At 43.0% G+C, this 26,071-nt stretch overlaps 2 protein-coding genes across 3 annotated transcripts; one reads left to right on the top strand and one right to left on the bottom strand.

The window, feature by feature from the left end:
- Positions 1 to 2,029: 2,029 nt before the first annotated feature.
- On the bottom strand, positions 2,030 to 5,131 carry mrpl22 (mitochondrial ribosomal protein L22). The gene is made up of 7 exons (XM_012873394.3): positions 5,077 to 5,131; positions 4,949 to 4,991; positions 3,807 to 3,942; positions 3,653 to 3,718; positions 2,679 to 2,756; positions 2,485 to 2,554; positions 2,030 to 2,308 (listed from the first exon to the last, which is right to left on the bottom strand). The coding sequence occupies exons 1-7, from the start codon at positions 5,102 to 5,104 to the stop codon at positions 2,100 to 2,102; spliced, it is 630 nt and encodes a 209-aa protein (XP_012728848.1). The 5' UTR covers positions 5,105 to 5,131; the 3' UTR covers positions 2,030 to 2,099.
- Positions 5,132 to 5,349: 218 nt separating this feature from the next.
- On the top strand, positions 5,350 to 26,062 carry gemin5 (gem (nuclear organelle) associated protein 5). 2 transcript variants are annotated; one of them, XM_012873398.3, is made up of 28 exons: positions 5,350 to 5,614; positions 7,167 to 7,321; positions 7,502 to 7,683; positions 8,683 to 8,834; positions 8,943 to 9,041; positions 9,198 to 9,330; positions 11,005 to 11,170; positions 11,619 to 11,831; positions 13,322 to 13,407; positions 13,738 to 13,820; positions 14,164 to 14,297; positions 14,474 to 14,547; positions 16,014 to 16,195; positions 16,678 to 16,817; positions 17,960 to 18,131; positions 18,224 to 18,430; positions 18,506 to 18,556; positions 18,669 to 18,788; positions 20,803 to 20,898; positions 21,004 to 21,141; positions 21,385 to 21,532; positions 22,351 to 22,470; positions 22,555 to 22,765; positions 22,853 to 23,119; positions 23,207 to 23,369; positions 23,488 to 23,911; positions 25,656 to 25,743; positions 25,840 to 26,062. In XM_012873398.3, the coding sequence occupies exons 1-28, from the start codon at positions 5,473 to 5,475 to the stop codon at positions 25,999 to 26,001; spliced, it is 4,308 nt and encodes a 1,435-aa protein (XP_012728852.2). In that variant the 5' UTR covers positions 5,350 to 5,472; the 3' UTR covers positions 26,002 to 26,062. The 2 variants fall into 2 exon arrangements, with proteins under 2 accessions (XP_012728852.2, XP_021177648.2); XM_021321973.2 differs by having other exon boundaries at positions 18,509 to 18,556; positions 25,840 to 26,061.
- Positions 26,063 to 26,071: the final 9 nt, after the last annotated feature.

The raw sequence follows: 26,071 nt of genomic DNA, 5'->3' as shown, positions 1-26,071 counted from the left end.
CATCAGGGTGAAGCGGTGACAGAGCAACTGGCACACACTTAAGGCTCTATTTACGCCTGTCGGATCAAAACAGGCTCCAAAACAGAGCCGCAGTGGGATGTTTGTGCTCACTTTGCTTTTTTGATGGCTGCAAGTGTGCAGCGGTCGGAGAAGGGACATCGTGAATGTAGGACAGTACACAATTCTACATTTTTAAAATGCTAAACTGCAAAAAAAAATCACTTTGAAATTATCCCCAGATATTTAATTATTGCTCCAATCAACTGTAAATGTTATGTTTCCTTCCACAGAAAGTATACCTGGTCCAGTTTTTCTGTCCTCTCAGAAAGTATACCTGGTCCTGCTAAACATTTGTTTCTGTTGGAAGGAGTTGCTCCTCTCTACTGCCGCCTTGTGCTTGCTCAGGATGACGAATGGCTTTGAGATCAAGGTTCATGACGTTGGACATGCTCTGTATGACCTACTAAATCTGAAAGCTATGGAATAAATTCATTATTAGTGATTGGATGCGGGCTGGACTTGATTTGTCCTGTAAAATTAACAGAGCCTTTAAAAATAAAGTGAATTTAACTGTACTGGCACTAAGCTGTTAGTTACAGCCCTACACTACTGAACATATAAAATAAATATTAATCAAAATGGCATTTCATTAGCCTAAAGCGTTTAACAACAAAGGCTCTGTTTCACACATTTAAAGAGTATAAAAAGATCTGAAATAAATGACTCCTTTGTAAGAGGATCACACTAACAATCTGGGCCTGTTATGCTAATTTCTTTTATTCTAATTCACCCAACAGACTTACAGCATTTGACAGATTTAGTTTACATTGATAAAGAACGATCAATTGTTTCAGAAGAGGTTATAAAGGAAGCACTGAACCTCCTTTTCTTTTGGATAATTAGAGCAAGCAGCAGAGGACAAGCACATCATTATGATGATTTTAGCTAAAGGTTCCACACATCGCCAGAGTTCTCGGTCATTTTTAATGTCTGAGTGTAAAGGTTCACTTAAATTTATGGCAGACATTTCTGCAGTGGAAAGCTGTAAATATGGAACGTACAATAAACAAGAGTGGATGGATGGAGCTTGGCAAAGAACTGAACAGATGTGTGTTTAAAAGGAAAAGATGGATAGAAATGTTAGAAAATTGGAGAGGGAATAAGGTCTGCACAAAATATTTAACTGGGGAGAGACCTATATACATCAGACAAAAACAGAGATTGCTCTTTCCTAGGGCTGCAAGAACATCTTTCTGTTCATGACAGGAGGGGTGGTTTGCAAAGCAGTATTTTTTATTAATGGTTTTGTTTACTTCACAAATCGTGAGTTTCCCTAAGAGCAAGTTTGTTTGCCAGAAGATTCTTCTTATCTCAACTAACTTCTGGATGCTAAACAGAATGTTTAGCTGACCTGAGAGCAGATTATTACTGGATTTACCATCTGGCATCATAGCACTCTTTTTTTGTGTGTCTCCTTGACGTTTTAAAGGGTAAATGTGTTTCTCTGATTTTCTTTCTGCTTTCCTGATCCACACTGAATTGCTTGTTAGAATAAAATCCTGGAAGGTTGAAAAGTTATCTTTTTTTTTTAAACAATCTGTTATTTACACATATTCTGTGCAGAACTTTCTTGTTTGAGCCTCTCAGATTTTGGACGTGAGATCTCTTTGAGTAAAATAAAGAGGTCCTAAATACTCTATTCTTGTTCTCAATACTTATTCAGACCTGGAAACAACCTCATTTAAATCCCACTTTTCCAGGCTGCGTAGAAACCCTGTAGTGTTGACTGCAGGCATCATTAATGAGCAATTCCGAACAGGATCCGAGTATCATTAATGCTTCATTATGTCTAATGGCTACACATTAAAGCTGTTTCCAGTACAGCTTGAATGATCAAAACTCGGGAGAAAAAGGTCTTCCTCAGATTTCTTTCTAGTCTGATTAAGAGAAAAAACCTGCAGTGCTTCCTGAAAACCTCAGACTTAGAAACAAAAAAAGTCTTAGAGCTGAAACAAAAAGCTCAATGATCAACGTCTTTGAATTCATTTTTATTTATTTACAGATATCAACTGAAACACAACACAGAAAGGCTGAGTGATCTACAGGCTGTGGATGATGGTCCGGTTCCTCAGGCCCTGGACGTACTCTTTGGCCTGATCAAAGCTGGTGCTCTGCTCCGGTTTGGGCGGCACACCCTCGACTAGCTTGACGAAGTAGTGACAATAAACTCTGTCCATGATGCCAAACATGCCTCTGCCGTGGTAGCGGATCCTCTTCAGGTACTTCCCTTTGCCGGAGAACGACTCAGCTGCAGTAAAGGAGACATGACCAGAGAGGAAACAGAGAACAATTATTCATTTTCAAAAATAGACCCAAATTAAAAACAAATAGAGATGGAGTTTAAACCTGCTGCTAACCAGGACTCTAAAAGTTTTTGTTTGTACATTTAAATGAGTATTTTGTTCTGGTTGCAGTTTTACTCACCTACGTAGAGGTTGGATTTATACTCCACATTGTGATTCTTGACCGCCATCTCTTGAGCTTCAAGAAGGACCTAAAACCAGCAAACAGAAGCTCTCAAACTCATGCATGGACTTGGAAAAATAGTAACTAAGGGAGCGCTGTAAAAACAACATCTGATGAGCAGCTTGGAGATGAGTTAGCATGCAGCCACAAACCTCTTTCATTATCTTCGCTCCTTTCTTGTCGTTGAATTCCAGCTGTGCAATAGCTTCGTCGATGCTCATTCCCCGAATCTGTAAGGAGCAAAAAGCATCAGAGGGCAGTAGATGTTCCTGTTTAATTTGGGGTGGCCATATCCACACATTCAGGCAATAAACAGGCTCTACTATTGAAAGATCAAGTGAAAAAAGTTAAAAGTCAGGAAAGCTTTAAAAGATCCTTGGAATTGAAAGCTGCAATGCACAAAGACTGGTCAGAAAACCCTTAAACAGAAACAGTTAAAAAGTAGAAATGAACAATATAGAGAAAAATCTAAACTTTTCAGTGCTGCTGAGATTTTCCATTTATTCACGTTTCTTACATAATTATTTATTTACATGTTTTTGGTATATAAATGTTAAAACAAATCAGACTTTGAGGCATTTCAAAAACTCTTCCTACTTTTTTCACAGATTATTAGATCTTTCAAAATATAAAAGTGGTAAATATTTCGTTCAGCAGTGAAAAGCATTGCTTCTTGCTATATGCCAGTACATCATTATCATGCAGCAGCCTAGAACAGGGGTTACCAACCTTCTTGAAACTGAGAGCTACTTAATTGGTGTTGTCATACGAAGGGCTAGCAGTACTGACCTTTGAACTTGAAAAATCAGAGTTCACCTTAATTTTATGTAAAATATTTTGTGATGTTTTTTCTTTTTTAGATATTGTCAAATTTAAACCTATATAATCGCAAGTGTGATTATAAAGGAAGAGCAATAGAATAAATTAGAATTATAGCTGAATCTCACTGGAGGGTTTTTCTTTTTTTAAGAACAGGCTTTAGGGCACCACATGTGGTCCCTGGGGACTACCTGGTGCCTGTGGGCACCATGTTGGTGACCCCTGATGTAAAGAGTAAACATGCAAATAGAAAAGCTTAAAGGATTCAGGGTTTGGGAAGGACAGAGGTCTCTGCTGGGAGTCTCACCATTTTGGCTAAATACCACATCTTGTCTTTGCTGTACTTGATTTGCCTCCTGCTGTGATAAACTTCCTGCATAGAGACATGTTAGGCAAATGTTAGAGCGACACCGAGCATTCTGCAAATTCATGGTGTGCTTTAAACTTCTGAAGATACTCACTGCAGGCCTGCGAGGCTCCTCTGGCAACTGAGGAGGATATACTTTGCGGTTACTCTTCTCCCAATGTTTGGAATCTAATGAAACGCTTGTGTGGAGACAAGACAGCTGCTGTGATGCACCACCCAGGATCTGCAACCTGTGACGATGCAAAGATGAAAGATGAAAGAGACCAGCCTGAATTGGCTAAACATTTAAGTCTGACTTCTTCAAGCCTCCTCAAATTACAATAACTCATAATATGCTGCAACGTTTAGGAACTGAAGCTTCAAAAATATAAACAAAATCATTAATTTATCACAAATGATGATGCTAAATGTTTTTTTTTCCCATTGTTCTACGTTTTGAGCAATTGAATATCTGACAACCTATTAGTTTAAACGAGTTCTCAGCTCAAGTGATTTAAGGAAAAAGGGAAAAAAAAGCATCCCAGTCAGGATGGATTTTCAATCAAGTTAAGCTGGAAAGGTTATCAATCTAGTGGTATTATTATTATTCAGCAATTTAAGAAGATTTCTCCCAACCTCGCCCTCTCTCCTAAAAAAAAAAAAAAAAAAAAAAAACTCAGAGAACCTTTACTTGGTTTGTGGAAACATTGAATTACACTTTTAATGTAATTTCTGGCTTTAAGAAAACCCCAGATGGGGTCCTGCCTAAACCCTGCACTTTTTGCACAGGTCAGACCTGGTTTTACCAATCAAATAAAAGTTTATTTTTAAAAGATGGAACCGCTGGCCTCAAATTGTATATCAAAGATAATTTACTTAAGCCGTCAAGGTTTTTGTTTCTCATTCAAGATGACACTGATTGCAGAAAATGCACAAAATATGTTCATGTTTTTCACAAATCACAATCTTACACTGAAATAAATAATATAAATATAAATAACATAGATCAGATCAGCAGCGCTTCAGTTTTAAACATCTACCTAACACGATATTAATGTCTTGAAAAGAACTGTAAAATATTACTTTTCTAGATTATTTGTTTTCCAAACCCTATTTTAATAACTTCTTAAAATAAAAAGGTACGTTATAAAGCATTACTACACACACAAGTTGCACTGACATCGCCAAGAAACAAGCAGTCCAGTTCGTCCTCTCAGACAGCAGCTTTAAACCTCTGAGATAATAGCATTTCCTCACCTCGAGTGCAGCGACCCCGCTATATTCCTAATGAGGGCAACGCCTGCAAAAGGGTGAACATTTTAAAAGACTTAGCATTAGGTGTAAGTTTGCTCTTTCTTACAAATTAGAAAATAGGTTTTACTTACCACGACCTGTCATTGCTGCAGCCGCCATATTGGATAGCTTTACGACGTCATAGCACCCGCTTTACGGCAGCTGTGTTTATCTTATTTGTAATTTAATATTAATATTATAATTAAATGTAGAAACGGCCATATAAGCATATAATTCCTGTTTATTAGCCAGCTTTATTGGCTTCGGTGCAATAAAAATGTTTTCAAATGCATACATTTTTGTTTAAAAAAAGGCAAACCCGGTACGGTTTGGCCTTATTAGGATTCCGTACTCGTAACAGGGATTTTGCGACAACACGCCGCTCCTTGACGTTGCGACCGGAACGTTCCAGGCAGCATGTGAGGAGTTTATTTTGATTTATTCAGTCTTAAATTAGGAAACAAATTTAACGGTTAACCACAGGCATCATGCGCGAGCGGTCCCTGCCCGCCTCCCCTAACTGGTACAGCTCGCGCTGCAGTGACGTCAGCAGCGGCGGTTTGCTGGGAGTCGGAGCCAAAAACGTGATTTACCTGATAGAGTTTTCTGCTGCTTCGTGCAGGGTTACAGGTGAGTCGGTTAACGCTACGTTGTTGTCCGTGTGGGGCTGTGTTTGCTTCCCGTGGTTTTCCTCACGGTTTGTTTCGATTACTTTTACATTGAGACATGCTTTGAATGAAGGAATGTCCCCAGAACCATGGTCTATTTTTCCTTAGCCCTCATGGTTTTAGTCTTTTTCTGGAATCTTTTTATTATTATTCTCTCTTGTCTCTTCAGCTGGAGGGAACATCCTCAGGAGCCATGTGGTTATGTCCTTTTGTTGGCTCCCATCGACTCCAGTGCAGAAAGCAGGGTCTTTTTCATGGGGTGTCTCCTTGGCCCCCTTTAAATCTCATCTTTAGGGATCTTTTTATGTACCTTTTGATTTTAATGGAGCCTATATTCCCCATCTCTCTCTCTCTCTTTTTTTTTTTTTAACTTCAGGAACGTTTTCTAGGAATACTTTTCCTGGGGTCTCTCCGGGTCTTTCACTTTTAGGAATGTTTTCCATTAACCATGGTTTGTTAATGGGGCTTTTCAGCTTTATTAATCTTTTTCTGGGCCCGTTTCTTTTCCTCTGGTGTTTAGGCTAGAGAAACATTTTATAGAACCAGATTATTTTTTTAAATATTTTTTTTAATAGTGTCCTGTCTGGCAATGTGGCAATAGGAATTGTTGTCTTAGTGCCAAAAAGAGCCCAACAGATTTTACTTTCGCAAGCGGAGCCTTTACCGCTTACGCCATAGTGTTCAGCTTGACTTATGCATGCAAGAAGCTTTATTATAGTTTCTGCAGGAAATATTTCATGTTATATGGACACTAAACAAGAATGTAGAAGAGAAAAAAAAGGAGAAAAGGTGGCAAAAATGTAGGAGATAAAAGGGAAAGAATGATACAGATTTTTCCAAAAAAAAGTTAAAACAACTGGACCTTTTATCCCAAAGTTTGAAGACGCTTCGCTTCCTATCCAGAAAGCTTTCTCTATTCAAAATGTTCAAAAAAGTCCCGTGGTATTTTTGTCTTACTTTTTTTAAATGACCATGACCTGGATGACTGAGAATCTTCACCAGGATACAGATTTTTAAAATCTACTCCATCTCCCATTTTTTTCTCAACTGCTGCAGGACATTTTTTTTATTATTAAGAATGAGTAGTTTTAGGGTATTAAAAAAAAAAAAAAACAGGTACCAATATTTTTTTTGTTGGGCCTTTGGTGTTTTCTAACTACGCTGCGTCTTTTTTAACTTTGTTGATTCAGAAAGTCTGAATCAACCACTCCGGTTCAGACTCGTCTTCATCTGCTATTTGTATTAACTTGAAATTGTCCCTGGTGGTTTAAAAGCCAGTAGTTCATGCAGTATTGGATTTTCAGGGTAGGATTTTTAATGTTTGATTTTCAATGTTTGCACTCACACACAAGTAAAACTGCTGCAAACCTTACCAGATTTTTAAATGAGCAGTTGCACATTCAAAGCTCAGATCTGCTTGTCTTCTCATGCTCTGGAAGTTGGAGACCAAACCTGTTCGGATTCATTCGCCGTCCACATGAGCAGGCCTTGAACGCATCGTGTGTGTTTTGCAGGTGAGCTCGCGGGCCACAGGGACTTGGTGTCAGGCTTTTCGTTCTGTCCGGACCCGGAGCAGAGCGACGTCTGCGTCAGCGCCTCCACCGATGGCAGCGTGTGCTTCTGGGACTCCACCAAGAAGACTTTAATCAAGAAAAATGCTGCGCATAAGGTTAGTTCTGTCCATCTTCCCTGCACCAACAGAACGAGTAACCAGGACACAAGTGTTGGACTTTTTGTGCTTATGTCTAAATTATGATTCTGGGTCTGTGAAGTAGATTAGATATATACTTGGTTATAGTTTTGTGCTAAATGCTGGATCAGGGTTCAGTCAGTTTGTTTTTTGTTGCAGAACCCCGTCTCAGCAGTGCACTGGTCCCCCGCGGATAAAAACCTGGTGGTGTCGGGCGATGAGAAGGGAGTGGTGGTCTGCCACTGGTTCCACACCGGCGACACGGCTAGCTTCTTCCCCGAGCCCAGGACCATCTTCTGCCTCACCTGCTCCCCTCACAGCTGGAAGTCTGTGGCCGTCGGGTAGGCAGATCACACCACATCGCTTCTCAATGAGCGTGCAGCGGTTACAGCTGGTAAAATTAGCCCAAATTATAAAATCCCAAACAAAGTGCGAGTTTGGTTAAAAACTAAGTTTCACTTTATAAGGAGGCTGAGCAACTTCTCATCCTGTTTGTGTTCAGTTTGTCGTTTATTGACCTGCCGTTTGTGGTTGAAATCATCTTTTAGTCACTTATCCATTCGCCCGTCCATCATGAACCTTTAGATAACTTGTGTTTAAGGATTGACAGGGTTCCCGCGGATCCTTAAAAAGTCTTAAAAGGCATTGAATTCTGTAATATAAAACTAAGGCCTTAATTGGCATTAAAATGTCTTAAATCAATCTTTCTTAGGTCTTAAAATTGTTACCAGGTCATAAATAGGATTTTATTTTTGTAATCCTTACCAAACAGTAAATAATTGACACAATTTAAATTTTTTTAATTTACCAAACGGCTCAATGTAACCATTATTGGTTCCGTCCCAATAGCGGAACCAATAAAAACTGTTGCGGCCGGACCATAGCTGCGAAAAAGAGTTGGCATTGGTTATGTTGTGGTTTTTAAAACTGATTTATAGTTTATTTTAGTAGGGAACAAAACAAAGTTTGTGAATTCAGTTCAGTAGTTGTTAAATATATATCTGTAATTTGTGTGTTTTTAGCTTTCTTCCTGTATGGAATGTTTTTCAAAATTTTAAACATGTCTACTGGGCCAGAAAGTAATGGTTTATGTTTATGTTGCAATCAGGTTTATCTTGTTTATCGTGAAGTTGGTCTTGACTTTTTATTTCAAGTGGCATTAAAAAGTCTTAAAAAGTCTTGAATTTAACTTGCCTTATGCTGTAGGAACCCTGGATTGAGAATTGTGCAATTCCAAGAAGCTTTTGAAATTTTGTCATTTTTTCATTTAATTATGTTAAATGTAGAGCAGTGGTTCCATGGAACTTTAGGTTTCAGTAACAACAACTTAACCGCCGTAGGTACAAAGACGGGATGATCGTGCTGATTGACATAAGTAAAAAAGGAGAGGTGATGCAACGTCTCCGGGGACATGACAACGAGATCCACTCGCTGGCGTGGTCTCCTGTGATCGGGGAGGACGCCCTCTACACCAGAGCTGAAGACCAAGAAGGTAACTTTGTCCTGCCGGCTCAAAAAAAAATAAAAAAAATAATTGGGAGCGCTGCTCTAAAATGGTTCTTTTGATTTAAATCTAAGGCCCATGTTTGGTGTGTTTCAGCAACCAACGGAGTTTCAGCGGGAGAAGAATCTGGCTGCTATCTGGCTTCTGGGAGCAAAGACCAGACGGTGAGGATCTGGAGCACTGCCAAGGGAAAAGGTGAGGAATGAGGATGTTAAAGGGGGAAACTGCAGCGAATGTCTTCTCTAAGGTGTTCCTTGTTCTTTGGCTCCTCCCTGCAGTAAATTTAAACGGTGAATCCCTTTGGAGAGCTTAACGTTGAGTCCTCCTTCGTTTCTCACCCTCTCCTGACAGGAGTCATGACTCTGAAGTTGCCGTTTCTTAAGAGACGAGGCTCCGCTGTCGACCCCGGGGTAAAAGAGAGGATCTGGCTCAACGTGCATTGGCCGAAGGGAAGAGCGACGCAGCTCGTTACCAGCTGCTTCAGGTTCAACGATATTTTATCATACAAGATGATACATGTAGCTTATGCTCAGGAACAAACATCAGTGATCAGAATTAATCTCCTAATTGCTATTTATGTTACGGTGTGGGTGAACACTCGACTCTGATTGGCTGCAGGGTGTTGTAGGACGCCTATAAAAAGGTTCTGGTCAAATAGTCTGATTGTTCTATATCATTGTGCTGGCTCAAACGTTAGCTGGTAACGGCAAGGCGTCACAACGAGAGATAAATAATAGTTCTCTCAGCCTCTTCTTGTGAAAAATTTTAACGTTGGGAAAAAAAAAACATTAAGGTATTAATAATTGATTATTTCTTTCCTTCATAAGTAACCATAGAGTTAGACGGATAATGCTCATCGAGGTGTCCGTTACCAGAAATTAATGAACTTCACTGAAGCAACCGGCTGCTTCGTCGGGCATCATCCCATATATAAAAGCTTTATTTTTAATATTGAACTTTTACCTAAATTGTGATTAGAAATAAAATAGTTTTACTGTGACCCTCAGCTTATTAGCCTTAAATTAAATTCTGCTTTTTGTTGCAGTAGTGTAATCTTACCCTGGAAAAAACTCTGTACATTATTCAGTAGTGGGGAAAAATGTGAAAAGTCAAGAAATGCTTTTAATAGTATCGCTGGACCAGAAATACTGGCATCGGCAAAAATTCTAGTAAAATAAACATAACGGAAGATTTCCTTTTTTTTATAATTGTAATTTTAAGTCAGTTATCTCTATGAAATTCTAATTAGGAGTCCATGGCTTCTTGGCTTCTTTCTTTTAGCCGTTATTCAAAATGGGACAAACAAGAAAAACAGAGCGCCTAAACTTGCGTCTGGCTACATTTGGAGTAATGACTAAGGGTTACATTCAGAGAACTGCTGCAAAGAGTGGAATCACTAAGAAGCCACTATTAGGTGTTATTTGCATGCCAACTGTTTCTTTCTGGAAGGCATGCCAGCAAAGAAAAAGCCTGTCCAGTCCTACCATCACAAATGTGAAGGAGCAGCGTTTACTAAACTCTCCTGTGACTTAAACTGGAAACGTTTGCTGTAATCAGAAGAAAAAACAGTTGAGCTTTTGGGAAACAAACACTCAACGTTGCTTTAACATTAAACAAAGGAGGAATATCCCCCCAAAAAAGTAAAAAACAAAACAACTGGACTTTTTTCCGAAGTTTGAAGACGTTTCGCTTCCTATCCCGGAAGCTTTCTCAATTCTCTTTGAAATATGAGAACATTTTAAATAAAAATCTTGTTGCCTGCAGCAGAAAACTGACAATGGGCCGTGATGTTGTCCTTCAATCATTGGCCAACTGAGCACAGAAACGGTTCATCAGACAAAACCAGCTGTTTCAGTCCCCAGACCCAAACCCTGTAGAAAACAGGAGGTAACATCAAGAGAAGAGAGCATAAGAAAAAAGGGATTGTATCAGGAAGCTAAGTAGGCTTTTACACGTTTGCAGTGTTTATGTACTTTTATGCAGCAGAGGTGTTTCTGTCAGCTTACAGCTTTAGGAAGCGGCGTATAGGAACGTTAGAACCCCCGTAGCGCTCACATCCTCTAATCCTGCTGGACTTCAGCACACAGTGTTCAAGTGTTGAGTTTTTTTTCTGCCAAAAAAGGCTCCAGCTGACTCTTGTGTGTTCGTACGGGTCCAGCGGTGAGTTGGTGATGTGGGATCTGGCCAAGAGCGGGAAGCAGAAGTGGAATCTGTTCGGAACGTCGTCTGAGGGTCAGAACCACAGCCGGATCGTCTTCAACATGAGTTCTGTTCAGCTGCAGGACGGCCAAGAACTGCTCATCAGCACCTCCATGGACAGAGAGGTGGGTCACCTGCTTCTCCCCCACAATCAACAGTTATGAAGGGGGATCATCTTTGAGTTTAAGGAAAACAGCGTTTGTCCCTCAAAGGTCTTCTCCTTGGGTTTTATAACATATTTTAGAAATTCAAAATTGGGTAAAAAAGAATAAAATAGGAAACGGAAGACTGCTTACCCACAGAACTGCACCACTGGGCAGCGGCAGCTTCTGCACAACTTTAAAAGTTACAAACGCTTGTTTGATCTGTTAACTGTCCACTAAAAGAAGCACTTGTTAGTCAAGCTTATATTAGAAATCTAACCTGCACCGACTTCTCTGTCGTTTTAAAGCAGCATAAATTCTGTTTGATGAAGTTTCAGGTTGATTCTACGCCTACTTACACCCTAGGAACCAGAGAATGATTCGGTGGGTTAAAGAGGAACGATTTGATTTCTTTCGGCACCCATTTCAGATTAAATGCTGGGACCTGAACTCTCTGAGCTGCTGTTGGACCCTGCCCACCCTGGGGGGCCACGTCTACACCCTGACCTTCTCCCCGGTGGCCGTCGGCTGCCTGGCGCTGGGCGTCGGCGACAACATGATCCGAGTGTGGAACACGCTCAGCACCCAGAACCAGTACGACGTCAAATCCTTTTGGCAGAGCATCAAGTCCAAAGTTACAGCGGTAAGAACCAACGGCTCAACCCGAACGCCTCTATAGACTCTTTAGCCAAAGCGGAAGTGCCACGATAAGTGCTGTCTGAATAGTGCAGTCAGTAAGGAAGGAGGCAGGAAAAGTAGCCCGTATGCTCCCTCCTGCAGCTAGTTTTATCTAGGAACCCTGAGACGTCCCTTACCGGCGCTAAGAACCCTTTAGTATCCCACAATCCTTTGCATGAAGAGACGCATCAGCACAGTCCCCTCACGGAAATCAATAAAAATGTCCGGAGAGCAGAGAGTGCGCACTTTGTAGGCTTTCTAAATTCAGTCCGGAGCTCCTTTCTTCCTACGATAGAGTTTTTACTGTTGACCTCGTGAAAGGTCAATGAACAGGAGCTAGCAGCTGTTATTAAGGTTATTCTGATGGAGCCAAGGTGTTTTAGTAGATTGAAATGTTTTGTTTATTCTCCATTTGTCTACACCAAGGAGTTTTTTCACTAGACGGATTAATTTCCTTCCTCTGAAGGGAGAATCTTTTATGGTCTGATGAACTTAGAGATCCGTCGTATTTGGAAAACATGCAATAGCAATATTATATTTTCCAGGCCCGGATAGAAAGGTCCTTCCTGGCTTGTTTACTTCCTTTTCTTCTTTGTGTCTTTCCTTTTAATAATTCCTCATATCCTTCTTGTGTTCTTTGTTTCTTTCATTTATTTGTTCCTTCCCTCTCTCCTTAGTCCGTTCCTTTGTCCTTTCCCACCTCCTGTCCTCTGTTCCATTCTTCTGCTCCTTTTCTTCCTTCGTTTCTATCCCCCTTCCTCAGTTCCTTCCTCCCTGTGTTCCTTCATTCATCCTTTCCTCCTTTGTTCCTTCCTCCATTCTTCCCTTTGTTACTTTCATTTGCTCTGCCCCTCCTTTCGCTGTTCGTTCCTTCCTCTGTTAGTTCCCTCTTTATTTACTTCTTCCATTCATTTGTTCCTCCCTTCTGTCTTTAGTTCATTCATCTGTTCCTTTCTTCCTTCGTTCTTTCCTTTGTTCCATTACTCCCTCCTTAGTTCCTTCCTGCCTTCCTTAGTTCTTTCCTCTGTTCCTTCCCTGCTTCCTTAGTTTCTTCTCTCCTTTCTTAGTCCCTTTGTTCCTTTCTTCCTTCGTTCTATTTTTGTTCCTTAGTTCTTTTCTCTGTTTCTTCCTTCTCTCCTTCATTCTTTCATTCCTACATCCCTCTCTTCTTTCTTTCATAGGGAATCTGAGCATACACCCAAATCAAGAACAGCTTCATGAGATCAATATTAAAGTTTTAGAATAACCAAGCCTGAGTCCAGATCTAAATCTGACACTCTATACAGAGAATGGTTCACGTCAGAGTACAGTTAGAAATGATTAATGTTCTCCTTTTTTTTAACATCACAGAAAACCTGCCCTTTTAAACAGGGAGCTGTAGACTGTTATATCCACCTTCTGTTAATAAACATTCTGGAGGTGGAAAACCTTAATCACGTCTTGCTTTAATTGCAGCTGTCGTGGCACCCGAAAAAAGAGGGATCCTTGGCTTTTGGAACCGATGATGGAAAAGTTGGGATCTACGACGTTTTCTCCAGCAAGTAAGATGATCTTCAGCATTCACTCCAATAAGTCCCTTTGACTTACTGCTGGTTTACGAAGGGAGCTTCATGTGTTTCAGTTTCCATTTATTAAAGCCTCCAGTGGTATGAGCCAGATCGGCCATGAACTTCATGTTAACTCTCCTCCACTCGTTTGATTTCAGTCCGGTTTTACATGTAAGGCCTGTGTTATTTTAATTCTTCTAGTTAAAACCGCAGTGATGGCTAAAAAGATTTAGTTTTCTTCTCCTTTTACTGATCGTTGGGCTCATTTTCCTGCAGCCGCCACCGTCCTCTGTCTCTAAGGTTGTTCTGCTTGGTTTCCTGCAGGCCTCCTCACATATCGAGTTCGTATCACAAGAAAACGGTGTACACTTTGGCCTGGGGACCCCCGGTTCCTCCGCTGTCGTTCGGTGAGTTCCTCTACGCTGCGTATAAACGGCTGATGTTTCCTCTAAATAGTCTGAAGCAGCAGAAATCAGCCGCTAGAAAGCTTTAAACCCAAACATTTCTGCATGTAACCAGTAACGCACTTGAAGCAATTGTTGTTGCAACGCTGACGATCGTTCACTTCTGAACTTCTCAAGATGTTCTCGTAAGGCTTCCTTTCTCACGTTTAGCTCTTTTTGGTAAACTTTGCGGTTCTTTAGGTCTCCTCTCTCCTTCTAGTTTCCGTTTTTGATGTTGGCATCGGAAAGCGGCCCATGCCTGCTGCTCATTCTTTCCCTGAGCCGTGTTTGCGTGTGTGGCGTTCAGGTGCAGAAGGAAAGCAGAGCTACAGTCTGTACAGCTGCGCCGGCGAAGGCGTGGTCCTGCAGCACGACCCGTCGAGGCTGAGCGGAGAGGCGACGGACATCGACAAGCTCATCAGAGACACCAATAACATCCAGGTGGGACAAATGTGTTTGTTAAAAGCAGAATAAAGCTTCTTGCTCCCGCACGAAATGTAATCTGCCGTTTGTACAATCTTAAACGTTGAGTCCGTTTCGCCGCAGCGTCATTTATTATGTTCAGCGATGCTGAAGCTTTGACTTGTTGCCTCTGATCCTGCGCTGGTTCCCAACAGCACAAGTTGTCTCCACACACGGACATCAGCTGGAAACCGGATGGGAAGGTGGTCGCCATCGGCAACGAGGACGGGTGAGTGACCCGGGTTCTGTTCATGCTCTAAGCTGGAGCTAACCTGACCCTAGCCAGATTGATGTCGCTCCGCCTAGCTTCACTCACATCCATCTGGGACATCTCCCATAGAGTGATTTCTCCAACCAATTTTATTGTCCAGCCAATCAGGACGCAGGGCTGGAGTTTCATAGATGTGACGTAGTGGAGAAGCGACCGTGAGACTGATTCAGACAATGGCGGTTCGCATCAAGGAAGCAAGGGTTAAAATTGATGCTGCTATTTCTTCCGTGTTGTCCAATCTACCTAATATTGTTTCATTAAAAGAACATCAGAGAACGGCTCTGAAGGCTTTTGTTGGTGGAAACAATGTTTTCGCCCTTCTCCCGACCGGATTTGGCACGTTTTGCTTTCCGGGGCGCATCCGCGTCCGCTGCAGACACGCCGTGGAGTGGTTAGCGGTTAGCGGGAACCATGTTAGGAGGCCTTTAGTCCTCGACGCGGTCGGCCAGGGATCGACTCCGACCGGCGACGCTTTGCCGCCTGTCTTCCCCCCCCCCTTCCTGTCAGCTCACTGTCAATAAAACGTGCCACTAGAGCCGCAAACACATAAAAAAAAGTGTTGTTTTTTTTCCTGTGTCGCTCTTACAGCGTCACAGGTTGGCTTCAGTGTGAGTGGTTGAAATAGCACGTTGATAAAGATGACAGACAAGTGGCTTATCCAATCATATGCAAGGATTTTTGATAAGGCCTAGCCTTCAAAAAAGGCAATTCCTATGGCGGTGTCCCAGATGGATGTGAGTGAAGCTAGGCGGAGCGAAATCCATATGGCTAGGGTCAGGTTAAGCCGGAGCGGCGCTACGATGAATGTGTGATCTGGTTCTGTTGAGGTTTATTTAATCATTCACAGCCGTTCTCATTTAATGGTGAAAAACAGGCTTAAGGTAATAATCTGGATAAAAGGATACCTGAAGACTTCTGATTGATGCATCTTTGTTCTGGTTCTAGTAGTTCATTAATTTACAGAACTGGACATGAAACTCTAGGCCCATTTTTTTTTTTTTTTACTCCTGGTGTAAAACGGCAGATAGGAGTCATTAGACTTACATTTTTTTTATGTATTTAATAATTTCTCCCTGATTTTGTTGTATGGTGCTAGTTGTACGACAAAATGACTTCACTGATTTGAGTCCTGAGTCTGTAAAAGTGAAGAAAGAAAAAACAACATGGCATTGGTTTAGCTTCAGCCGCCTTAATAGGTTTTCAATAATTAATTTTAATTAGTTTTAATTAGAGCTGGGCTGCAGCTCAGTTGGTTCAGAGCCCATTTCTCAGTTGCTTTCAATTTGTGAGTCCAATAAAATTTCTTCTAAATGAATCTGAGTGGTTACAAAGCTCACAGGCGGTGGTAAAAAAAATGAGGCACTTCTTTTCTCTGGTCTCCTCTTCCTCCTTCTGAACATCTGAGGGTCTTCTCTCTTCTGCAGGAGCATCGACGTGTACCAGGCCCCCAGTCTGACGCTGCTGTGCAGCATCCAGCAGCACCACAAGATCATCAACGCTCTACGCTGGCACCACGAGCACAGCTCTCCGCCTGAATACCACTGCCTGCTGGCCTCAGGCTCCAGCAACGCCGTCGTCTACGTGCACAACCTTCACTCCGTCATAGGTTTCAGGCATCTTCCTTTTGTATTGTCTGCCGTTTTTCTTTTATTTGGAAGTAGAGATCCACTAAGGGTTCCCTGCCAGTGCTGAGTGTGTTCTGTTCCACTTTGTCGATATAAGAACATATATCAGAACCGTTTTTGCTAGCTATAATCGTGACTTAGTCATACTAGGAGCAGAGGTGACTTAAAGCAGACATAAATGGAGTTGGCGTCACAAACAGCATGTTCCATAACAGACAGAGGTTGAAAGCTCAAAGGGATAAAACAGAACAGCCTTCCTGTTATCATCTCAAAGTCATATTCTCTCTTGCTGTATCAATAAACTGCAACACATATCAGAAGATAGTTTCCTTATGAGTAGCGTCTTGCAGCCTGTCCCTCTGACTTCAGTTTAAACACCTCACTGATGCTGAGAGTGGCTACCTTTTTTGTCGGCTTTGCTCAATAGTAATGTGTTTTTTCTGTCTTGCGTTGGTTTCTTCAGAAAATCCTCCGGAGAGTCCAGTGATGCTGACCGAGCCGTATCGCAGGCTCTCTGGACACACAGCTAAAATTACCAGCATGGCCTGGAGTCCGCACCACAGCGGCCGGCTGGTAACCGCCTCGTATGATGGCACTGCTCAGGTCAGTCCGCAGATGTAAATGGGCACTAATGGTAGCAACTTCAATAGAAATTATATTGATCGATATCGATAATTATCAACAAATTGAAAATATGTATTTCAAGTACAACCTTGACCATTTTATGCTGTTGCTTCACAACCAATTTTCAGATACAGAAACACACAAACACTGATTTCAAACTCAACCCTTTATTCAACCAAAGTTTTACCAAAACTGCAAGTTTTAGAAGCTTCAAAGCTCTCTTTGAAGAGGGCGGGGCATTCCTAGGTCTGCGTTGTGATTGGTTGGGAGGATGTAATGACTGTAATATTAACCTACATGATAGGGTAGAATACAAAAGGAAAGAAAACTGTTATTCTATTGAACTTTTAATTTACCCTTTTTTTTTCTATCATCAATATATACGTCCATCAATCAATACATATTGTTATTGAATTATCGGCCAGCCCTAGTAGTAACTTGTTTTACTGAACAATTAAACTTCCTATGGGGTCTTAAGGAGTATTTAATCAAGCATTTTCCAGGTCTAAAGTATAAAAAAAAAACGGTATGGGAAAATAAATGGATTTTCTAACTCTTTCCTCTTCCGGGTGTCTAAATCTTGTCTTTCCACACTGTCGTCCGTCTATCCACTCATCCATTTATGTGACTTTTCATCTCTTAATTTGTTTGTCCAGCTGAGCATTCCCTCTTGGCTCCGATTGGTTGGCTCTGCCCGGGAGCGGTGGGTTTCTGCAGATGGCGGTGGGACCATTGGGAAACCCAGATGAGCTTGATTTTACTGTCAGGACATAGTGACAGTTTTAACAAATATGTAAAACATTTATACAAAAGTTACCACCTGCAGCTTTAATCCATCCATTCATACATTCATTCATCCCCCCCTCCAGTCGTAGATTCTTCCAATATTGTGAATTTGTCTGTCTGTCCTCTGGCTGGCAGCTTTACACCTTTTGTAACCTTTTGTCTTTGTGCTTTAAATATGGGATAGAAAGCACTGAGGAATCTGGGAAGAAGTCAGGAATGTGTCTGAGGCTTTTAAAATGAGCAGCATGTAGAAGAAACGGTCTTCCTGGAGCTCGTTTAACCAGTTTAATCATGTCAGAGGATGGTGGTGTTTAATGAGCCCCCCCCCCGTGTAGGTGTGGGACGTCCTGGAGGAGGCAGCCGTCTCCAACTACCGCGGCCACACCGGCTACCTGCTGTGTGCGGACTGGTCTCCAGTAGATCCGGATGTGATCTGGACCGGAGGGAAAGACTTCACAGTTCAGGAGTGGAAGGTTTCTGAGCAGGAGTTCACCAAGCCTCCTAAAGGTAACCGTGGACCTCAAACGTGTAATCTGTATGCCGATATAACCACCGTTTTTTATTTTTTATTTTAACGGCGCGTGCCGGTTCAATCCCAGGGAAGAAGATGGTCCGGCTGCAGGACAGGAGGGCCAGCTCCAAGCCAAAGAAGAGCAACACGGCGCCAGGGGGCGGGGGATGGATGGAGCCGAGCGTGAACGGAGAGGCGGCGACTGAAGTGAACAGGGTGGTCACAGAGCAGGGCCTGCCTGCTGAAGATGAAGAGGAAGAAGTCAGATCAACAAACGGTCTAGAATCTCCAGCAGGTGGGGGAAAACAAAATAACGTAGAGGAAGCATGTTTAAATGAACACATGAAACAATGAACCCTTTATTTTTCAGCAGCTTTTGAAAGGAAACCCCCTTCTGCTGCGAAAAGTAAAGACAAACCTGGTGAGTGGTTTCAGCTCTTTAGAACCACGAAGAACTGAAGCTGTTTTTATAAGCTGCTTGTCTGTTATGCAACTGCTTCATGGCGTAATAATTTCCTTTGATGTCCCTCCAGATGTGCTGAAGAAGAAGAAGCCTCGTTCCATGCTGCCCCTCAGTACGTCCATGGACCACCGGCCCAAAGAGGAGCTGCTGCAGGACTGCGTGACCCTGGCCTCGGTCAGGAACTCCGCTGGTGAGACTTTTGAACCTGCGGTCGGTATCGCTGAACGCAGGAGCTGCATCCAAGTCCTAAACCAAAACCCACACCTCGGCTTTCAGCGCTCAGTATCTGGAAGCATCTGATTTGTTGGTTTAATTTGGATTCATATTTGTTAGATTTTTTTTAATGATGAATACTAAGCATGTTACTCTGGTTCTGGCTTCCAGGATTTAGAAAGCAGCATCAGCCACGTTTTCAGGGACTACCGTGGCATCACAAACATATTCACATGACAAGTGGTTTTCAACAAAATTCCCACCTGAGCTGTAGATCTCTGCAGCTCCTCCAGAGTTACCATGGATCTCATGGCCGATTCTCTGATTAACGGCCAGAGCCGCTGTTTTTATATTGCACACAGCTGCTCTGTTATTATAAGTAATTTGGTGATTTTTGGAGGTATCAGAATAACGGGGCCGGGATACAAACAACACTTTTCAGATTTCTAAAAACGTTCTAAAAGCAACACTTTGTGTCGGTCGGTCACATTAGCGCAAGTCCTTTCTGTAACTTGACAAAATGTTGAACATTTCAGGGGTTTAGACTATTTTTGCACAGCGGTGTATTTATGGCATATCTACCTTAAAGGTAGAGTGTGTGTGATTTTTCCAGAGGTTTCCCCAATTCTCTTTTTTGTATGAACTGCGCATGAACAAGACCTTCTTACCTGCTCTTCCACTCCTCAGGGGGATCGTGTAAAAATATCCACTCTGGTCTTATTTCTTTCTACTGAGGTCTTCCTCTTCTTCTCATAAACTTGTACACGGTTTACTTCTTGTGACTCTCAGCCATGTTCAAAGTATACGGTGAGAGCAGCGGAGCTACAATGAACGGCTAAAGGCCCATTCATACCCTACGTTTGGCCTGCACGTCCGTATTTCTGTCCGTGCGTTCTATCCGTTGACTCCTTCATACCTCCGTCCGTTGAGGTGCGCAATAACCAATATTTCCTCTAGGTGGCAGTGCTGAGCGCCAATGATTCGTCACTGATCAAACACGGCGACGGTCCAATACGTGATTTTGTTGTATTTGCTCCGTAAGTAAACTTTTTGTTTGTCGAGCAGCGAGCTACAATGAACGGCTAACACTGAAGCTAACCGCTAAGCTAACCGGATACATAAACACTAGAAGTGTACAGCCAGCAAGCGGAAACTAAAAAGGAAAGAGCACGCACACTGCCTGCCATTCTGTGCGAAGAGCGGTGATTGGTCAGATTTTACAGGCCTGCAACTCCCTCAGAGATGGATTTTACTTACTTTTTTATTAACCTCCTTTTTCTGAATACATAATGTATTTATTACTGTCAGGATGAAAGGCCGATTTTACCCAGTACAGCAAAAAGTGTTCCTGAACAGGATTACCAACTATGTATTTAATTTGCAGAAATAAAGTTATTAAATTATTACTAGGGCTGGGTGATAAATCGATTTAATCCATTCATTTGATTTTACAATTTATTAAGATAAAATTTTTGGAAGATCTGGATTTTATTTTGCTAATGCACATATTGGTCTTCCATGAAGAGAATAGGATAAAATGCGGAATATATGTTTAGGAAAATAATTGCCAAAATATTGTAAAGAGAAAACGTTTTTTTTTGTTACCATAAGACAAGACAGTTTTATTTAATTTCATTTACTCATTTACTTTTGTTTAAGTTAGTTTAAAGTTACACAAGTGGAGCGAAGCCTCTTCCCAGCTCATTGTGTAAAACCAGCAGCAGCAAACATTTTGTTATGTCTTTATTTACACTGGCAGGGCTGCCATCTTGTTTTACAAGCGTGTTTCTCAGTTGGTATTTAGTTGCACTTTGAATTCAGGCCAAGTCCCAGACGACGTGCTTGAAAAAAGGTTTTACTTTCATTCATTTCTGTTTGTGAAATGAAAAAAGAGGGGATAAATAGATTATTTGGATTTTGTATAATCAAATCTGAGATTTATTACATATGTCCAATTGTTGATGAAAGCACTTTTTGTGTGTGTTTTTTAGCGCCACCTGCAGGGTGTGTCCCAGGCCAGGGAGAGTATATCCATCTGGGTCTGTTTCATGACAGAGAGGCTCTCTACCGCATGTTTGAGGCTGAAGGTTTGTGGCTTTCATTATTTCTCTTGCTGCTGAGGCTAATGGGTTCAGAGTCGGTGTTTAGCTGTTGATACGCCTGAAACATTTCTGTCTCCTCTTGCTGTTCAGAGGAGAGCCACGTGGAGGCGGGCCACTATGACTCCGTTGTGTATCTGCGGCTGTGGAGCGGAGACCTGCAGGGGGCGCTGCAGCTAGCCACAGAGAGGGGAGAGCTGAACGACCACCTGCTCTCCATCGCTCCCATGGGTAACAACTTCATTATTGTGACCTCAGCAGGCTATGCTTGTGTTGTTGTTGTGTATAAGGGCTCCCTCTAGTGGTAAACTGGAGATTTTTACATGTATAGCTGCTCAGATTACAATTGATGTGGTTAATTGGGGACTTTTAGCTTTTTAATCTCAGAATATTAAACGCTGTGAGTCGGGTTTTATTTTTTTATGCTTTTTGGAAAACTGGCCTGTTGATCCATTTTTTTTCCTCCGTCTACAGCGGGCTTTGAGGCGTGGAGCCGTACGGTGGAGGCCTTCGTCAAGCAGCTGTGTCTGCAGGAGCAGTTCCTGAAGGCGGCGTCCCACCTGCTGTCCATCAACAAGGTGTACGAGGCCGTTGACCTGCTGAGGTCCAACAAGCTCTACAGGTTCATGACTCATTTATTTATATGGGACAGTAATTATGGGGCGAGGCGAAATGACCACAGGATACATCTGCGTCTTCTGCCAATACGTGGCAACAAAAGATAAAATCAAAGACTTCAACTTTCAGGATAACTCTGTCAGCGTGTATAGGTATGTACTTCCAGTCCTGGTGAGAAGTTTACATCCACTTGTCATGGGCATCCTGGGCAAAGTTACAATTTTAATGTTTTTTTTTAAACTCAATTCAATTTTATTTATATAGCGCCAATTCATGAAACATGTCATCTCAAGGCACTTTACAAAGTCAAACTCAATCATATTATACAGATTGGGTCAAATTATACAGATTGGTCAAAAATTTCCTAAATAAGGGAACCAGTTGATTGCTTCAAAGTCCCGACAAGCAGCGTTCACTCCTGGAGAAGCGTAGAGCCACAGGGAGAGTCCTCTGCGTTGTCCATGGCTTTGCAGCAATCCCTCATACCGAGCAAGGATAAAGCGACACGCAAAAGAGTTATTCTAACCGTTATTTCTCCAGATCGATATAGGGGATTAACAACAAACTTCAGACTTTTAAAGCACTAAGTCGATTTAAAAGTTTTAGTTTCTGTTATGTAAATATGGTCCAAATCATACATACATACATACATGTAGGAAAGGGCGTTTATCATTGTGGTCAAAAATCTTTAAATTTTTTCCAAAACATTCTTTGGATTTATCATTAAAACGGTGTAGAAGTTGATCTTTTTGTTAAAGCGTGTGTTTCTGGCGTAGACGTTTGTGTTAATGCCGTGGGTTCTGCGGCGCTCCTGTCCCTCAGGGAGGCCATCGCTCTGGTGAAAGCCCGGCTGCCTGCAGACGAACCTCTGCTGAAGGAGCTCTACACGTGCTGGGCTGCCGTGCTGGAGAAAGACGGACATTTATCTGCTGCGGCTAAATGGTGAGAAGTGGGACCACAGAATTGGACCCAGAGTTTGGATCGGGATACTGAACTGTTTTTTTTCCTACCTCTGCCTTTTCTCAGTTACCTCGCTGCCGGCTGCAGTTTCGACGCAGCCAAGGTCATCGGCAGAAAGAACGACGTCCCGTCTCTGAGGACGGCGGCCGACCTGGCGAGGATCTCCGGAGAGGACGATCTGGCCCAGATGCTGGCGCTGAGATGCGCCAAAGACCTCGCAGCTGCTCAGGACTGGGTGGCAGCGCAGGAGGTCCTGAGCTCTCAGAGCCCCCTACTGGTCAGCGCCCGTCCCGCTTTGAAGGCGTCCCCTCTGAAGCAGAACAGAGGCGTTTTAACCTGAACCTCTGTTTTTTTTCCCCCGCAGGCCCACAGGCTCCATCTGTGCGTGGCCGAGCTGCTGGCCGCCACGCTGGCAGACTCGGACGTCTTCTCCCCGGCTTCCAGCGTCTCCGGCCACCCGTGGGCGACGCTGAGAAGCTCCGACACCATCCAGGACCGAGCCAGAGACATCTGGGAGGAGGAGTTTCACGTTTGCTTGAACTCGGCCGGCGATCGGAGCGCTAAAGCTCTTCTGCAAAAGCTGAAGCCTGTGGAGACTCCGGCATGGAGCTCCAGTATCCCTCTTCGACAGGTACGGTCCGCAGACCACTGGGGGGATTTTTTTTTAGAGATATTGCTGAATATGAAGCCATTTCTGTCCACATCGCCCCGTCTTTAGGTCCTGCTGTACTCCTCGGTCCATCTAACTCGCTCCCTGCTCAGCTGGTTACTGGACGACGATGAGCAGCTGATCACGGAGCTGTGGCACGCCGCCGCTTGGCTCAGGGATGCGGGACACTTCGGCATCACGGCGCTCTTCTGCCGGCTGCTCTTCCCTGAAGGTATCCCGGCCAGAGCAGAACTTCCGGCTTTTATCTAAGCCGGTTTGAAAGCAGCCTGCGGAGATTTATTATTTATTTTTTCCGTCGATGTTAACGAAACGATCCGTTTGTCGTTCAGGTGACGTCGGCGTGTTTTCCAGGAAACATTCCAAAACACTTCAGCGCTCTGAAGCTGAAGCCAGCAGCCTGCAGGCGCTTGTTTGCTACCACCGTCTGTACGAGTGCTGGTGGAGGGACTCTGCGGTTCAGAACGGCTCCTGCAGCGAGGACGAGCTCGCCGACAGAGCGCCGCCTGCGGGAACGCTGGAGTTGGAAGAGAGCGTCCGTCCAACAAGCAGCCGCTCTAAAGAAGTGGACTTTGAGCCCTCGGTTCTTCTGTCGGAGCCTCACGCCGCCTGTCAGGCTGCTCAGAGATCTGTGAGAGAGATCCAGGAGCGGCTAGCCGCCATGGTGCTGCAGCACAGCCAAGTCCAGGAGGGACAGCTGGACTCTGGGGACAAACAGGACAGCAGCTTGTTACCAGCGCCTGCTGTGGAGCAAGGGTCAGGCTTATTTTTATCTCTTCACGTTTTTTATTCATCTGAAATTCCCAATAATTGGATTATTAATGTTGGGAATATTGCAGGGTCATAAAAGGTTTGAATTTAGATCACCATTTGTGGGTGTTTAAAAAAGAGCCATGAAAGCCTTCTTCCTTTACATCTCATTTAATTTTCTTTCTTCTATCGTTGGTTTGGTGTTTTTTGGAAAAACAGGAAAGTTTCTTAATTCTGTGGTGTTTGTAGTTCTGGTTGATACGGTCAGGCTGAGAAACCTACAAGGCCCACAATCCAGAGAAGTAAACCTAAGTTTCAGGTGGGCTCAGCCCCAGACAGAAAAGGAGGGTCTTCCAGTTCATTCTCATATATGGCCGCCGCGCTTAGAAAACAGTGACCGTTGATGGGTGTTGGTACATGTGGCACGTTTGTCATCGTGTTCCTTTAACGTTTGAACACATAAATGTTGCCGGCTTGTATTCTTCGGCCATTCCCCTGCAGGTTGCAGTTCAGGTAACTTGCGGTCCACAGTATGAAGAGAACGCACCCCGGCGTGATGTCATCCCCAGACCTAAACTCTGATTGGCTAGACAAACTGAGTGCAGCATTAATGTTGAGCTGTTAGCCTTCCCTGTTACTCCAGTGTTTTTTTTTTTTTCTCCTACAACGGTCCTGGTGTATTTTTTCTAGGGACTTGGATTAAAAGGTTCCTTTGTCCACTACCTCCTTTTAGCATTGCAGTATGAATATTTATGGTTTGAGTTTAGGGACTTCATGACTTGCTGGTTAAACCTGTCATCAAGTTTTCAGGGTATGAACAAGAAAAAGAAAGGAGTCGGTCCTCTGGATGGGTTGAAACGTTTCGTCTCCTCTGTGAGACTTCTTCGGTCTGAAGAGTTCCAGGTGAACGGCGCCTTAGAAGCAGCGCCTTTACATAGTGGATCAGCAAGTTTAACGCTGCCAGTCAACTTGTTGCTCCAGTATGCCGACGTACTGCTGATGAGGTGGAGAAGTATTGAGATGCCTCAGGACTGTGTAGTCTTTTAAAGGCCCCTTTATTTATGTTATGCACCGAGGACTGTCGCAGCTAGCATGAGCGCCGCTACGTTGGAACGTTTGCTGATGATACTGTGATCTTGTCCCTTATTGGAAGCGATGATTCTGATCACAGAACAGTGGTCAGGACTTCACTAAGTGCTGCGAGTCCTCCTTAAAGATAAATGTTTGCAAGACAAAGGAAATAGTTCTTGATTTTAGGCCGCCCGGCGCTCTCATCCTGTCTCTGGTGTGGCTGCTGAACACCTGGTAGCGGTTCTGGAGGACAGGCAGAGTTTTGACTCATCAGCTAATGTGGCTTTAATGTGAAGTTTACCTTTTTATAAGGATGTTTAATTGAGTCTTTAACTGTCTTGCACTGGTTTGGTCTTTCCACGAACTGCTGCTTCATCCTTTGTTGACCTCAGTGGCTCGCATAAAAGGTCTTGGCCCCCTGCATGATTAATTCAGGCTGCTTCCATCCAGGTGAACATATCTGCTGCCCGGATTTAGGACTAATACATTAAAACATTCATTCATCCCTACAGTAATTAGATTTTAAAATCTTAGTTTTTGTGTAAATATGTTTTACTACTAGCAGGTCGGAAAGATTCTTGAAGTGTGAAAACACTTAATGCCTTAACTTTAGTTTGTTTATTGCTCCTGAGGCCAGAGTTATTCTGTTATTTGACTCATTTTCCTCCTTGGTCTGCAGTTCTGGGGAACAGGAAACATTTCTCTCCTTGTCCTCAAAGATGTCCACATTCCAGGAGGAGCTGGCCAACATTCCCAACACGATCAAGGTACCGACAGCAGCTCAACGGGTCGGCAAGTCTGGACCCAAACAGTTGTAGCTGCTGACAACCCCTTCTGCTTTTTATCCCCCCCCCCTCTTGCAGATGTTTCCTCGGCCAGATGTGACGGAATGTTGCCTTGTTCTCCTGCATCTCAGCAAGTCCTCCTCCGTCTCTGACGTCCTCCGACGGCAGGCCAAAGATCTGCTCCGGAAGTACGGAACAAGCCCATCGGTCCTGAAGGCGTCCCGGGGATTCCTCACGTGATCCGGTTTTCACTCGCACATTTTTTTTTTTTTTTTGGTCTGGAATTAAACTCTTTACAAACTGATCCTGA

The sequence above is a fragment of the Fundulus heteroclitus genome, chromosome 11 (genome assembly GCF_011125445.2).
Source record: "Fundulus heteroclitus isolate FHET01 chromosome 11, MU-UCD_Fhet_4.1, whole genome shotgun sequence".
Classification (NCBI taxonomy): Eukaryota; Metazoa; Chordata; class Actinopteri; order Cyprinodontiformes; family Fundulidae; genus Fundulus; species Fundulus heteroclitus.
The sequence above is the reverse complement of the archived record's forward strand: the minus strand, read 5'-3'. Positions and strand labels throughout refer to the sequence as shown.

Coding starts and splice junctions, on each gene's coding strand:
- gemin5 (XM_012873398.3), top strand. CDS start 5,473: ATGCGCGAGCGGTCCCTGCCCGCCTCCCCTAACTGGTACAGCTCGCGC. Junction 8,835..8,942: donor CAGAGCTGAAGACCAAGAAG/GTAACTTTGTCC, acceptor GGTGTGTTTCAG/CAACCAACGGAGTTTCAGCG. Junction 18,557..18,668: donor GAAAAGTAAAGACAAACCTG/GTGAGTGGTTTC, acceptor ATGTCCCTCCAG/ATGTGCTGAAGAAGAAGAAG.
- mrpl22 (XM_012873394.3), bottom strand. CDS start 5,104: ATGGCGGCTGCAGCAATGACAGGTCGTG. Junction 3,719..3,806: donor AGGAGCCTCGCAGGCCTGCA/GTGAGTATCTTC, acceptor GTCTCTATGCAG/GAAGTTTATCACAGCAGGAG. Junction 2,757..3,652: donor TGTGGTATTTAGCCAAAATG/GTGAGACTCCCA, acceptor TGCTCCTTACAG/ATTCGGGGAATGAGCATCGA.